At 37.5% G+C, this 15,055-nt stretch overlaps 3 protein-coding genes across 3 annotated transcripts; 2 read left to right on the plus strand and 1 right to left on the minus strand.

Moving 5' to 3' along the window:
- Nucleotides 1-335: 335 nt before the first annotated feature.
- LOC145631995 (uncharacterized) lies at nt 336-5,904 on the minus strand. The gene is made up of 7 exons (XM_081684240.1): nt 5,687-5,904; nt 3,006-4,006; nt 2,840-2,921; nt 1,758-1,824; nt 1,095-1,283; nt 939-999; nt 336-575 (listed from the first exon to the last, which is right to left on the minus strand). Exons 2-7 carry the CDS (start codon nt 3,772-3,774, stop codon nt 403-405), a joined length of 1,341 nt encoding a protein of 446 aa, XP_081540366.1. The 5' UTR covers nt 3,775-4,006; nt 5,687-5,904; the 3' UTR covers nt 336-402.
- A 2,971-nt stretch (nt 5,905-8,875) lies between these two features.
- LOC145632685 (uncharacterized) lies at nt 8,876-9,820 on the plus strand. Its single transcript, XM_081685032.1, has 2 exons — nt 8,876-9,468; nt 9,565-9,820. The coding sequence occupies exons 1-2, from the start codon at nt 8,876-8,878 to the stop codon at nt 9,818-9,820; spliced, it is 849 nt and encodes a 282-aa protein (XP_081541158.1).
- A 147-nt stretch (nt 9,821-9,967) lies between these two features.
- On the plus strand, nt 9,968-13,404 carry LOC145632686 (uncharacterized). The gene is made up of 6 exons (XM_081685033.1): nt 9,968-10,186; nt 10,304-10,498; nt 11,099-11,954; nt 12,068-12,198; nt 12,322-12,520; nt 12,641-13,404. Exons 1-6 carry the CDS (start codon nt 9,968-9,970, stop codon nt 13,402-13,404), a joined length of 2,364 nt encoding a protein of 787 aa, XP_081541159.1.
- The last annotated feature ends 1,651 nt before the right edge of the window (nt 13,405-15,055 follow it).

The raw sequence follows: 15,055 nt of genomic DNA on the forward strand, positions 1-15,055 counted from the left end.
AACTAATGACGGAGTATTTACAATCCTAAAAGCAGAAGTGGTCACTTTTACTCTTCAGCTTGAGGTTATTTACCTTACTGTAGTTACGCCAAATGCAGAAGGTCCATGAAAGCAACAAGTTACATTGAAAAAGTAATTTAACTGAGAGGAAGCAATTTTTTAACTGAGAGGAAGTAGGTAGAAGTAACTAGTATGGAGTAGTTGATTAAATTGATTTCAAAAATAATTTATATTTCAGCCTGCTTCCTATATAAATGGTGTTTTTGTTACATTGCAACAAAACATAAGTGAGGTACAGCATATAAACACCAGGCAAGACAAGAACAACAGCAAAATTTCTTGAATGAGGTGAGATATATTTGAAATTCAATTCGATATTGGACAACCAAAAGATAAAACAGGTTAACCCCCGGCTGCCACTGCACTCTGTCCTTTGATAACTTTGTCATAGAATTGCCAGGACAAACTTCTTTCAGTGATAGCACTCTGACCAAATGGATGTTGCTCTATATATTCCTGTACATTGTCAGCCATAGCTAGTTCTTCCAGATATTCTCGAATGATCCCTCCTGGACCTGTAATTGCATTATTCCATGCTCAGGATACAAATTTAAAATCTTCCCAATTGAAAATTAGTTTAACTTTTACGAATGCTAATTCAGAATTATGCTACAGAAAGTTCAGGAACATGAACCAATGCATTATTGACTTGACACTTCATCGTTACCCATAATAAGCTAATGATTACCAAAGGACACTTGCACACCATAATAGAAAATAATATGGAATAATGGATGTGACCAGGACAATATTGCAGACCCAGAAAATACGTAACGGCACAAATACAAAATCTATGCTTAAGTTTAAGCAACATACATTATATTAACACAGAATAAGAAAGTTAAGGTAAGATTGACAAAGGAGCAGGTGAGTCATACCAATTGCATCATCTGCACCATCTTTGTAGTCATAAGAGTATGGGAAAATAGCAGTATGAGGCTGTGCAAGAATCACATATTTAGAAGAAAGGTTAATGCAAGAACTTGTCAAGTTCACATCCACCAAACATTCAGTAGAAACGGTGATCAACTTACAGGATTGAGCAATGCCTTGTAAGGAGTATCATCCAGCAGTAATGTATTTGATTCATTTAATTCACCTTTCTTCCATGGAAGGTCAGGGTCATCGTAACTCTCCCAGACTTTTCTAAGCTCTTTGAAAACCAATGCCTTATGTTTATTTTCCAAGGTTCTAAAGTTTGACGCGGTGCAATAGGATAAATCCTGCAAAAATAAGCAATGCATCGAAATTTTGAAGCTCGTAGACATGCACTAATGACTGTCCAAGACTCCAAGCATCCACTTCAATAATAGAAAGACAAGACAAATTATTTTAGTCGAAAATATTTTCTAAAATGACATTACCCAATCTATGACACATCTATGAACTATATTGATTTGTCCAGACAACTGCAGTTACATTAATATTAAAAAAAACAACACAGTCATGCAAGCCAGCATTTTGACCGACAAGTACTACTCTACTTTCGGCAAGGCCGAGCATCAGGTCCTCTTGAACAAAGCAACTTGCATGCTTTCCCTATCTTATAGCTTGCTTTCCAGGGATCTTCAAAATAATATGTGAGGCTACTAATTTGTGCACTGTTCAAGGTTTCTAGGCTTTGTACATTGAGCTCTTGTAAATTATTTTCCAATCATTGCTAACTATATATAAAATAAAAAGGGATAATTACTTACCCAGCAGAAAATCAACTTGTCTTTCATATCTCCTATCAAGTAGTTAAGTAATCTATCGATAATTTTCCTGCAAATTTAAAAAACATTGTTATACATGAACTTAATGAGTAGAATGAAGAAATTTGATTTATACAAGATACAATCAATTCCATTAGAAACCTTAAGTGACTCAGATCACTACGCAGAAATCTAAATCAAATTAACTATAATTTGCAATATTAATGTACATTACTCAAGTGATATAGGGGCAGCAATAAAATGCGCATATAATACGTATATGGTTTCAGAGTCTACTTTCTGATCTCTTCTCTTTTTATCATGGTTATCAGATGTTCACATTGATAATTGTTTAACTTGGGTGATCCAGATTTAAAAATTCAGTTATCCTTATAAACTCCCAACATTTCAGTCCTTTGATGTCGCAGATCTTACATTACATTGATAATAAGTTATTAAGATTTTATGAAGCTCTGAAAATTGCTCATCTTTAATGTATTAACTACCTCATTTATAAACATAACACGAGGATTTGCAAAAATAAACAACAGTTTGTGAACACATTTAATATTGTCCCCTTAATTATATTGAAATCCATTATCGAATTAACTATTTGGAACCGTAAGAAATTTTTTTGAGCCATTCTCATCATTATAGTTGCTATCAACTTTATGGCCCCAAATCTCCTTTTCTCCTTTAGTCCATTTTTCTTTCATTATTAGCTTTGCATATCATTTTATTTCCTGAACCCAGACCATTCAAAACAAGGAGGGCTTTTTTTTTTTTTTTTTTTTTCTGGTTCTCAAAGATAAAATATTCTTTCAAAAAGAATTTTCATGGTAAAGAATGTATTTATGAAGCTCAAATTAAGAGATTGCTGCAAGGACATATAACTATATAAGGTCTTTCAAAAGATTGACCTAAGGCTCCAACTTTCAGACACCGTCCTAAGCTCCATCTCTAGTGTCAAGGGTGACGGTGTCCATAAAGATGAAGGCCTTAATTTTATTATTATTTTTTTTCAAGTTGGGAGAGGAGGGGGTGTGTGGCGGGATTCTATGAAGTACTAAATACAATGTATTTACCTTGATCTTGATGACCATATTGCCACATTGAATCTCTCAAGGCAAAATTTCAGGAAATCAGAGCAGAAGGGTCTAGTGAAAACTGCACAAATAAGCAGCAAACAAAGCACATGAGTTGAATGGAAAAAATATGCAGTTGACTACAAAGTGAAGCATCAATACAAACCTGCCCGTCCTGCAATTTTAGTGTCTGCCTTGTATCCCTTGGGAGGAGGATAAACTATATCTGCCAATATTCCATTGATATCAAGAATCAGAAGCTTCTTTCTTGAGCAAAAAGTGGGAGCTTTTTGTGGAAAATAATTTAATAAATGCAATATGCTACTATTTCGACTGACATTAGCCAGAGAGAAAGGATCATTAACATTCAGATTTGATAAAGAAAGCTCATGTCCATTGAGGCTTTCAAGCAATGACGGCTGCATTTCACGATTCTGGGAGAAAGATCCAGCTCCTGAGATGGCTAGTGGATTCTCTAACAAGACAACTGACTCACTAGAAGCATCTCTTTTAGAATTGGTTGTCCTACTATTAGAGCTCATTGATAATGAATCAACACCCTCAAGTCGCTTGTCTGAAGTCCCAAGAGAAGCTTCCAAAACAACAAAGCCATCTTCACAAGAATCTATTGGAGCCTTTTGGTCCACTTTAGAATCTGAGGAAGGCAATTGCATCAATTCCTCAGAAGCAAAAGCTTGTGATGTTTTCAAATTACATTCTTTAATTGGTCCAAGTCCTTGGAGGGTACCATTCAATTGCTTACATTTCCAAAGTGAAAGGCAATGAGTTGAGCAATAACTTTTTTTCTTTAGACAAGACATATAGCCTTTCTCAGTTTGTTTTGAAGCAGGAAAGTTATGGCACTCTACATTATGCATTGCCTTCTTCGTCACCTTGCATGACACTTCCATCTCCTTTTTCATCAAAGGGCCCATTTGTCCAATAGCTTGGGCAGTTCCAACATCTGCCCTTGCTGGTATATTGACTGAAAAATAAAGAGTCGGAGCCAGCTCTAAAATATTTCTAATGTTCTTCCAAGTCTCAAATTATGCAACTTGGAATGGGTATAGTGTCATTCGTTGCATGAAGTTGACTCTCTCTCTCTCAGGATAAAAACATTTCCTCTTCACCAATGCTATCAGTTTCCACTTCCAATTTACATAAGCCCTGTTAAGATTAGGATACCATAAATAAAAAAAACAGGTTATCATTCTATTCCAATATGTGCAACTCACCACTTCTATAGAGTTACTAAAAAGCTAGTATAAATCACAAATTCAGTGCAGCTGAAGAACACAATTGCTTATGTAAAATAACATGACTTTAAGATGAAAGAACATGAGATATGTTCCTTTTTTTTTTTGTAGCAATAGTTACATATCCATATTCTTTTTATCACAATACCTTTACATAAGCACTTGTGTTTTGATGCACAATTATCCGCGTCCATAGCCCAAGCATTGAAGAGTGTGAAAACTCGATTTAAGTTCTAACAAGGTTGATCTTGACCTCTTCTAAAAAATGGCCACTTTTGCTTAACTTCAAAAAATTTCAACCGAAAAGCAGGGATATGTAATTTGGTCATAGTGAAACTTGGACAATTCAAATTGGATAGAGTGCCTGTAATATACAGTCTGGATGGAACCAATCATGATCGAGCATGATGAAGGCTGTGCATTGCAGTCATGCAAGAACATCGCCAATTAGATAGACCCTGAAGGTTTTGTAATTGGAGTTTGGACTAGTCTTTACTTAGGGATGAAGAACATTTTTAACAACTTGAGAGCTTACACAAACTTGATATCCCTTTCTCCCAAGAAAAAAAAAATGAAAAATTCAACACTCTTTACGAAGACACACAAGTCTTCGGCTCTCTACCACCGTTTAGATAACATTTCCTAGAGGATGCCATGAGGTCCCAATTATGCATTGGAAGAAGGAACACTACTTAGAACTAATTACAGACTGATTTCAAGGAGCAGGACAAATGCAATGATAAGCAACATAGGCAGCAATATATGCTTGTAAAAGCTGCTCTAAAATCCACGAAAACCAAAGAAGAGAATATAAGTTAGCAAGAATTAACTAAGATTTCTACAAACCCTGAAAAATCTCCTGGCTCCACACAAACACATGCAAAAACAACCAAACTACATATAAATTCGGAAATTCTGTATGTAGTAAAAGAATTCATCTTATTCAGCTGAGTAGATTTTGATTTTTGAGTCTAATTCAAAACAATAACACTCTCCATCAGGAATTCTTAGTCACATGCCCCGACCCTCTATAATTAAGGATTCGCCATGGTTTTATCAACATTGTGTTCTCTTCATCCTCCCCAACCCTCCCCCGCTCCTCTAACATAGAGTACATTCAAAAAAACAAAGCACAATCTAATTCTATACTCTCATAGACAATATACGGGTAGTTAAGGCGGTTCATTAGGGGGCGAAAATGCAGGTTCGGCTAGAGCTCAATAGGATAAAGGCAGGCTAGGCTCGAGCTCGAATTACAAACAAACCTCAAATTCCTCAAAACCCAAGCTCGGCTCGTGAACTCAATAAGGCTCAGTACATGCAACACATTAAAATCAAAGTTTGACTCATGTATCAAATTAAAACTCCAAAATCACATAAAACTCTTCTAGCCTAAGAATATTAACGTAAATTACAGACAGCAAAATTCCAGCAGTAGAATCGTTCGTCATAATGTTTCATAATCTCAGTAATTATAGTTCAACAATTTACCTTAATAGAACCCTAAATTGACGATTAAATCATCGAATATACGAAATAAAACCTAGATTGTGAAATTGATATTTGATGATTGTGAAATAAAACATTGTACCTCAGAAGCCGTTTCAATGGAGCAGAGAAAGCTCAGAAGCCGCGACAATGAAGAGCTCGGTTTACGCTTTAATGGCGGAGATAGAGAGAGAGGAACCGCGAAAAGTAGAAAGCTTTAGAGGGAAATTAAAAGAGAAACATAGAAGGAAGATATAGTAGGCATTTTAGACATAATCGTAACCAAGAAATATTTTAAGGATAAAATGTATCTTTGAGTTATGTGTTGTGGTGTGGCAATGGAAATAAATTGACGAAGATTCGTCCTTTATTTTGACTGAAAAACAAAAGAAAAGAAAAGGTTTTAATATTTTCTCATGTTTGGTTTGATAAATGACATGAGAATTTAAAGAAAAGAAAAGAAAGGAAAGTGAAATAAAATGAAAGTCTTTTACAAATTTTTAGCTTTCCTTTCCTCCCAAAACTGGAGGAATTTGATTGAAAAGAGAAAATAAAAGTATATTTCCTTTCACTAACCAAACATAGGAAATAAAATCTCCTTCTTTTCCCCTCCCTTCCTTTCTTTTCCCCTCCCTTCCTTTCTTTACTTTTCCTTTACTAACAATGAACCAAACAAAGCCTAAAACAGATATTAAGAGTGATGTATGTATCTATCTTTTGCTCTCCTCATCACATGCATCTCTATCTTTATTTCTCTCCTTACTTCTTAAAATTTGTTTTCCCTATTAGGGGAATGGATCTCATGTTGTACTATTAGGGGAATGGAGTACGTAAGTATATACTCAATTAGGCAACTAACTTAAGTAATTTCAAACTATACTACTTAGTTAAAAGATATAATCATTGTTTTAGAAAAAAGAATATATAATCATAATCCATATGAAAATCTCAAAATTATATGTTAGATATCCAAATCGTACACTCACTCAAAAAATTACCAGTACAAATTATACTTGTGCTTAAAACACTCTCATCTCTCTTTAATGCCAACTCCTTCTTCCTCTCTGTCGTCGGTGGCATAGGCGGATCTAGGGGGTGGCCTACCCGGGCCTTGCCCCCCCCCCCCCCTATGCCCAGATTTTGATACATATAAATAAAAAATCTTGTGTAAAATTTATAAGTTTTGTAGTTGGTTAGTTACTTGATGTATAGATGTCAGAAAGTCAAGGGTTCAATTCCCCTTGGTTGCACACATTTTTTTTTTTTCGTGTGGATTTCTTATACTCATATTTCCTTATGGCTTTATTAATTGAAATATTTTATAACTTCGGCCTGATCAATAAATAAATTCTGGATCCGCCCTTGGTCGGCGGCCTGAGTAGAGCTGCTCATCCACGGTCGTTGGCGGGCATCTTTTCTTTATAAAGCTTTCTTCTTGCTTTTCTTGTCTAGTTTCGGCGTTGTTTTTGTGTTGTTTAAGGGTGGGTGATCGGAGTTTTTTCGCAGAGTTGTGTGTCAGATCTGGATTTGAGATGCTCTTGGTGATCTTTTAACAAAGCTAACTCAATTCAGAGCCTATTTCCTCTGCATCCTCATCACTCTTGTAAATCAACTCAGGAAAAAAAAAAAGCAATTATAAACGATTATTTACTTACTCGAGCAACTTATAACAAAATGTATAAAAGAATTGATAAACTGACAAATTGTTTCCCAAGAAGTGTTTGGAGCTTTTTGAATGATCTCTAAAAAATATACGTGAAAAGCTTTCAACTCAAACTACGAAAATGTGATTGTATTAAAAGTTCCCGAGGAGATAAAATATTTCGTGACCTAAAAGATCATATCTTAAGTAAAGATACTTTCCATAATGCATCACTCGCATAATGGGAAACATTTTCTATATTATTCAGTTTCCACAAATAAAAATAGAATAATATCCAAAGATATATGTGAAATAATTAATATCTCTTATTATCAAAATCACATATTCCTCCTAGTTTGCAAATACTCATGCTAAAAGTATGTTAAGGACAAGATTCTCAACCTTTGAACATATTAAACATTCTCCAACTAATGGACCAAGTTCAGTAAACATACTTTTTTTTTTGTGTTTCCAACTAGTAGTACATTGTCCTGAGTTCTGGACTTACACAACACTTAGGGCATGTTCACTTCAGCTTAATTTCAGTTCAGCTCAGTTCAATTCAGCTCCAATCAGTTGAGTTTAGTTTAGCTTTAATCAGTTTAGTTCAGCTCCTAATTTCCTTCTCTCATAAAATATTCATTTTAGCTCAGTTCAGTTCAGCTCCATTTAGTTCAGTTTAGTTTAGCTTCAATCAGTTTAGTTTAGCTCCTAATTTCCTTCTCTCATAAAATATTCATTTCAGCTCAGTTCAGTTCATCTCCAATCAGTTTAGTTCAGTTCAGCTTCAATCAGTTCAGTTCAGCTCCAATCAGTTCAGTTCAGTTCAGTTCAGCTCCAATCAATAAATGTGAACAGGCCCTTAATTATCTCTTTAATGAGAAAAAATTCTCAAATCTAACCAATTGCTCATCCACATTTACAACAAAGAGACTAACTAATAAAACAAAGTTTTGTTTGAGAGATCTTCATATTCTTTAGGTGTTCAAGCTTCCCTTGATCAACTTATGATGATTCTTCTTTTCTTGAACTTTATTCATGAGGGTTATCAATCTTCAAGAACCTGGATTAACATAATTGTTACCGCACATAGAAAACAATATCTAATATTAAAACAAAAAACAATCGCTAAATTGTTGGACATCACTAAAAATCCAAGAAGCCCGAAGCCCAAACATACTAACTTTAAATGTTATATGCCAAATGGGTAATACCTTTTGTGGTATATATGATTAGTAGCTCATCACAAATGGTACATATGGTGGAATCCTAAGGTCATGCCTTTACGCTAAACAATATTACTATGATTATCCTACTCAAAATCTTCATTACTTCATCATGATCTTATTATGACATGTAAGATGCAGCACTTTTCCTTATATTTGTTCAAATACAGTTACAGACTATGTGATGAATGCATGAAAATGATAGTATGTATTGAGGATATTTTGGTAGGATATATTTTTGGGAATATTTGGTGATTATCTTTTATATTGTTTCCTAATTTCTAGTAACCTAATTAAGGTAATTCTAGGAATTAGTATTGTATATATATGTGTTACCCTGATCAATGAAAGTGAGGCCGTAAGTTTATACAAATTCTACATGGTATCGGAGCCTTGATTTTTTTTTTCTTTGTAAAATTCAACGATGGGGGATACACCTCCTCCACCGCCACCTACGAAAATTGAAACAAATTCCCCTTTCTACCTTGGACCGCAAGATCGGCCCGGGGATTTCATTACTTCACAGCGTCTCACATTGGATAATTTCCATGATTGGTCTCATGCCGTGCGAATTGCTTTGTGTTCTCGCCGGAAGTTTGGTTTTCTTGATGGTAGTATCACCTCCTTTGCACCGCCGTGTACGAAGGATGATTGGGTTACAATTCATTGTATGTTAGTTTCTTGGCTCATGAACACAATCGATCCCGAGGTAAAATCTATGCTTTCACATTATGATGATGCTAAGAAATTGTGGGATGATTTACATGAGCGTTTTTGTCTTGTTAATGGCCCTAGAATTCAACAAATTAAATCTGATATTAATAGATGTGAACAATCGAAGACTATGACGGTTGCGGTTTATTATAGTAAATTATCAGTTTTGTGGGATGAACTTGATCAACTAGAACCCCTAATTTCTTGTAAATGTGGGAAGTGTACTTGTAATGTTGGGAAGCAACACGCAGAGAGGCGTGACGGGGATCGTCTTCAACAATTTTTGCTTGGTTTATACTCTGAGTATTATGCTCCTTTGCGATCCACGTTGCTATCCCAAGATCCCCTGCCCACTTTAAATAGAGCATATCAATAGGTTTCGCAGGATGAGAAAGTCAGGGGTATTTCTCGTGTCAAGGAGGAGTCTCCTCCTGCCCTAGGGTTCGCTGTACAGACTGCTGCAGGGAGGGGGCGTGCTGGTGGCGCTGGTGGCTCTGATCGGCAGCTGCCGGTGTGTGACAAGTGTAAAAAGGTGGGTCATGAAACCGTGAAGTGCTGGTCTGATAAAACTTGTGCTTACTGTAAAAAACGAGGCCATGAAGAAAACCGCTACTATGACAAATATGGTTGGCCAGAGAGTGCTGCTGGCAGCTAGGGGGGGCCACCCGTAGCTGGTCGAGGCCGTGGAGGTCCCGTGAAGGCTAATGCGGTCTCGGGTGGTGGCTCAAATCCGGAGGATACAAGTTCTTTTGCTTCGGGTCGTTTATTTTCTAGTGAACAAAGGAAGGCGATTACGGGATTGATGGGTAATGCTACACTTTCCGATAATCGTTTGAGTGGTAAGTTTGATGATACCTCTTGGATTATTGACACAGGAGCTACGCATCACGTAACCGGAGAAAAACATTGGCTTTTTGATACAAAGAGCTTTGAATGTCCGGTTGGTTTGCCCAATGGAGAAATAGTTTCGGCATCTCTTATTGGCTCTGTTTGTTTATCGGACAAGATTACTCTCACCGGAGTACTCTATGTTCCTAATTTGAGCTGTAACTTGATTTCTGTTTCGCAACTCAATGATGATCTTAATTGTACTGTCCAATTTAATTCTTATATTTGTGCTATACAGGACCAAACGAAGGAGCTGATTGGAACGGGCACTAGGAGGGACGGATTGTTTTACTTTAGCAAAACGGATTCGGTGCATCATGTGAGTGCTCTTGCTGCAAATTCAGAGTTGGGGTTGTGGCATCGCCGTATGGGTCATCCTTCCGAGAAAGTAGTTAAGTTACTTCCTACAGTTAGTAATAAAGCTTGTTTAGATAAAGGATGTGAAGTATGTATGCGTGCTAAGCATCCTAGAGATAGTTTTCCTTTGAGTGACAATAAAGCATCTAGAATATTTGAAAAAATTCATTGTGATTTGTGGGGTCCATATAGACATGTTTCGTCATGCGGTGCTCGTTATTTTTTTACTATAGTTGATGATTATTCTAGAGACGTTTGGATTTATTTAATGAATGATAAAACGGAGGTTTTTCGTATGTTCTTGATGTTTGTTGCTATGGTGGAACGACAATTTTCTCAAACCATAAAAATTGTGCAAAGTGATAATGGTACGGAGTTTAATTGTTTGCGTGAATTTTTTGATGCTACGGGTATTATTTTCCAAACCTCTTGTGTGGGTACACCGCAACAAAACGGGAGGGTTGAGAGAAAACATAAACATCTTTTGTCAGTTGGGAGAGCTTTGAGATTCCAGGCCAAATTACCTATTTATTTTTGGGGTGAGTGTGTGCTTGCCGCGGCTCACCTCATTAATCGTACTCCTACTCCGTTGCTACAAAATAAAACCCCGTTTGAAATTCTATTTGGTAAACCTCCTATGTTTGATGCCATTCATACTTTTGGTTGCTTATGTTTTGCACATAATCAGAAAACTAACGGGGATAAATTTGCAAGTAGAAGTCGGAAGTGTGTTTTTGTGGGCTATCCTTTTGGGAATAAAGGGTGGCGTTTGTATGACCTTGAATCTAAGGCGTTTTTTGTGTCTCGGGATGTTAAGTTCATTGAAGATGTGTTTCCGTTTGCTACTCCGGAAGATGTTAACATAGAGCCTCATGTTTTTGATTCGGGTTATGATGTGCATGATGATTTTGTGGAATATGACGAGGATAATGGTGGAGAAGTGCATGATAATGGTTTGGTTGAGGAAACGGCTACTGTCCACATGCAAGAGGGGTCCGTGGGCAAGGGGACAGTAGCACAACAGTCAGTGGCTGACTACTCCGCAACCAGGTCGCGGCTAGAGGCCAAAAACCGCAGCCTGGCCGCGGAGTATACTGCTGGGCAGCAAGACGCAGCTCAGACCGCAGCTAGGCCGCGGCCAGAGGCCACAAACCGCATCCTAGCCGCGGAGGAGCCTGCTGGCAGCTCTACTAGCGTGCAGCCACCCCAACGCCATGATGAAAATGGCAGCGTAGGGGCAGCAGACCAGCAGCCCTTGGGGCGTGGTCATCGGGAAAAAATACCCAACGTCCGTCACCGTGATTATGTAACTCACTCGGTTTTTGCTAATAATCCGTCTCCCTCCACTCCGTCCTCCAATGCTCCTTCAGGTACTCCCTATCCTTTAGCACATTATATAAATTGTGACAAGTTTTCTGTGAATTATTGTAAGTTCTTGGCAGCTATTGTTGGTGGTCATGATCCGAAATCTTTTAAAGAGGCCATGAAACATGAAGGTTGGAGGAAATCTATGCAAGAGGAAATAAAGGCTTTGGAAGATAACGGTACATGGACCTTAACGCATCTTCCCCCGGTAAACGTGCACTAGGGAGTCAATGGGTGTTTAAGACAAAATATTTGTCTAATGGTGATATTGAACGACTAAAATCTCGTTTAGTTGTTTTTGGTAATCATCAGCAGGAAGGCATAGATTATGGTGAAACGTTTGCTCCAGTTGCAAAGATGACAACAGTTCGGGCTTTTCTTGCAATTGCAGCATCAAAGAATTGGGGACTTCATCAAATGGATGTGCATAATGCTTTCTTGCATGGTGATCTTGATGAGGAGGTATACATGAAATTACCTCCCGGGTTTGAAAGTGAAGATCCTACGTTATTGTGTTGCTTGGACAAGTCCTTGTATGGGTTGAAGCAAGCACCGAGGTGTTGGTTTGCAAAGCTAACTACAGCTTTGAAAGGGTATGGCTTCATTCAATCTTACTCTGATTATTCTCTTTTCACGTATACTAAAGGCAAAGTTCAGACTAATGTCTTGGTATATGTTGATGATCTTATTATTTCTGGTAATCATTCCGCTGCACTTGTTGGTTTCAAGACTTATCTCAGTGATTGTTTCAAGATGAAAGATCTAGGTTCTTTGAAATATTTTTTGGGCATAGAAGTTGCTCGCAGTGCTTCAGGTTTATTTTTATGTCAACGGAAATATACGTTGGATATTATTTCTGAAGCAGGTTTGTTAGGAGCAAAGCCGAGTGGTTTTCCCATGGAGCAAAACCACAAGCTTGGTCGTGCCACAGGTGAGCTTCTTGCGGATCCGGAGGCGTATCGTAGGTTGGTTGGTCGATTGATTTACCTAGGTGTCACTAGACCGGATCTAGCATACTCAGTTCATATCTTGTCTCAGTTTATGCAACAGCCGCGTATTGAGCATTGGGAAGCGGCTCTTCGTGTTGTTCGTTATTTGAAAGGTACTCCGGGCCAGGGTATCTTGTTGAGTGCTACTAGTGACCTCACCTTGGAAGGTTGGTGTGATTCGGATTGGGCGGCTTGTCCACTCACTCGTCGCTCTGTCACAGGTTGGTTGGTATTTTTAGGACATTCACCCATCTCTTGGAAAACTAAAAAGCAACCAACTGTGGCAACGTCCTCTTGTGATGCCGAGTACAGGGCTATGTATGCAGCCACTTGTGAGCTCAAGTGGCTTAAGGGTTTGTTGTTGAGTTTGGGTGTGCATCACCCTAAGGCAATCAAGTTATTTTGTGATAGTCAATCTGCTCTGCACATCGCAAAGAATCCGGTCTTTCATGAAAGGACCAAACATATTGAAGTTGACTGTCACTTTGTTCGGGATGCTATTATTGATGGATTGATTTCTCCTTCGTATGTTCCTACGACTACTCAATTGGCCGACATTTTCACGAAGGCTCTTGGGAAGTCACAGTTTGATCATGTTTTGTCCAAGTTGGGCACTTATGATCCTAGTGCTCCAACTTGAGGGGGGGTATTGAGGATATTTTGGTAGGATATATTTTTGGGAATATTTGGTGATTATCTTTTATATTGTTTCCTAATTTCTAGTAACCTAATTAAGGTAATTCTAGGAATTAGTATTGTATATATATGTGTTACCTTGATCAATGAAAGTGAGGCCGTAAGTTTATACAAATTCTACAGTATGTGACCGAATTTTTATATAAATTGTAAGGAAAATTATCGTTAGTTCATTCTCTTAATTATGTTGTTTCACCCAAAATTCTCTCTTTTACTACTTCACAATTTTTTTAGTGTCATGCATCAATTAGGTGGTAAAGGATATACTTGAATTAGTTTTCATAGGTCTGGGATGAGATTGATTAATATGGATGTTAGGATGTTATTTTACTTGCCAAGTTATATTTAAATTCACAAATTTTGACCGAAAAAACTCCATGCATCCAACTTTTTTTTTTCTTTTGTTCTCAACTGTAAATTCTCATTGTCGCACGCCTTATGTTACCAGTCTACTAGATACCAAACAAAACAGTACATTAGTGTATTGATCTTAGTAATGTAAAGTGTTTTTCAATGAACTCCCAAAATCCAAAGATAATTAACATTTGGACAAGAATCTTTATCCCGTACCAATATTCATCTCACCAATTTTGAAGCGCTAGCATTCTAAAAACCCTCCTCATAGATTTAGTTTATTAACTACCATAGACATCTACTTTTGGCATCCTGTCCCTACAGAAAGTGCTATGACAACAGATAAAACCATCTTTGTCTTGGATCAACGTGAAGAATGCTTATGGACAACTAATTAAGTCACAAGAATGCAAAATGACTAGCCTAACCCAAAATAAAATGAATTAAGGTCCAGACTAACTAAACCTGATCATAATTAGGCTTAAGCCTGAGGTTAAAATCTAATTATGATGAATTTAGAGGCGCCTAGGTTAAAAATAAATGTTGCTGCGGAAAAATCCGCACGCATCTCAATGAGTCGCGCTGGAATGGCGCGCGCAGCTCACAAGGTTACGCGTGACACCCAGCGCAACGTCTAGGGATGCGCTTGCGAAAGATTTAGAATTTCATAAAAATATAAAATCGAATCTTAACATAATACTGCGCGTAAGACATCTAGTTGCGCTGCCTTGAGCAGCGTATATAAATCACTTGCACTGGGCTGTCGCGCGCAACCCATTCTGATGCATGCAACACCTGCCGCGGCAGAATACTCGAAATCCTAAATTCATCCATTCCCTATAAATAGAGGCTTAATATGAGGCTTAAACAGACATAAATTAACCTAAAACTCTGGCAGAAACTTTGTGAACTTGTGTACTAATATGTCTATTTTATGTAGTGATTTACTCCCGTCCCTTAGTCATAATTAGTAGTGTTTTTGGCTTTTTAAAGCCACTTTTATTACTAATTTGTGTTTTCTAGTGTTTTCGTAGTTTTGGTTGAGTTTTGTAGGAAATTGCACACTTGGAGCATTTTCCCGAGATTATTTGAAGCAACTACGAGCATTGGAAGAGCACGTCCATCTTTCGTAGCCCAAGGCCGGTTAGAATCATCAAATCGGTGATTAAGGGCTCGACATATGAGAAGCCAAGGCATTGGACACCGTGTATTCAAGCCCCTTAGAGGAAATTCGAATTGGG

This window comes from Chenopodium album, chromosome 5 (genome assembly GCF_948465745.1).
Source record: "Chenopodium album chromosome 5, dcCheAlbu1.1, whole genome shotgun sequence".
Taxonomy (NCBI): domain Eukaryota; kingdom Viridiplantae; phylum Streptophyta; class Magnoliopsida; order Caryophyllales; family Amaranthaceae; genus Chenopodium; species Chenopodium album.

Coding starts and splice junctions, on each gene's coding strand:
- LOC145631995 (XM_081684240.1), bottom strand. CDS start 3,774: ATGGGCCCTTTGATGAAAAAGGAGATGGAAGTGTCATGCAAGGTGACG. Junction 1,284..1,757: donor ACAAGTTGATTTTCTGCTGG/GTAAGTAATTAT, acceptor TTATTTTTGCAG/GATTTATCCTATTGCACCGC. Junction 1,000..1,094: donor ACAAGGCATTGCTCAATCCT/GTAAGTTGATCA, acceptor ATTCTTGCACAG/CCTCATACTGCTATTTTCCC.
- LOC145632685 (XM_081685032.1), top strand. CDS start 8,876: ATGGGGGATACACCTCCTCCACCGCCACCTACGAAAATTGAAACAAAT. Junction 9,469..9,564: donor TTGCTTGGTTTATACTCTGA/GTATTATGCTCC, acceptor TGAGAAAGTCAG/GGGTATTTCTCGTGTCAAGG.
- LOC145632686 (XM_081685033.1), top strand. CDS start 9,968: ATGGGTAATGCTACACTTTCCGATAATCGTTTGAGTGGTAAGTTTGAT. Junction 10,499..11,098: donor GTTTAGATAAAGGATGTGAA/GTATGTATGCGT, acceptor GCACATAATCAG/AAAACTAACGGGGATAAATT. Junction 12,521..12,640: donor CAAGACTTATCTCAGTGATT/GTTTCAAGATGA, acceptor TTTCTGAAGCAG/GTTTGTTAGGAGCAAAGCCG.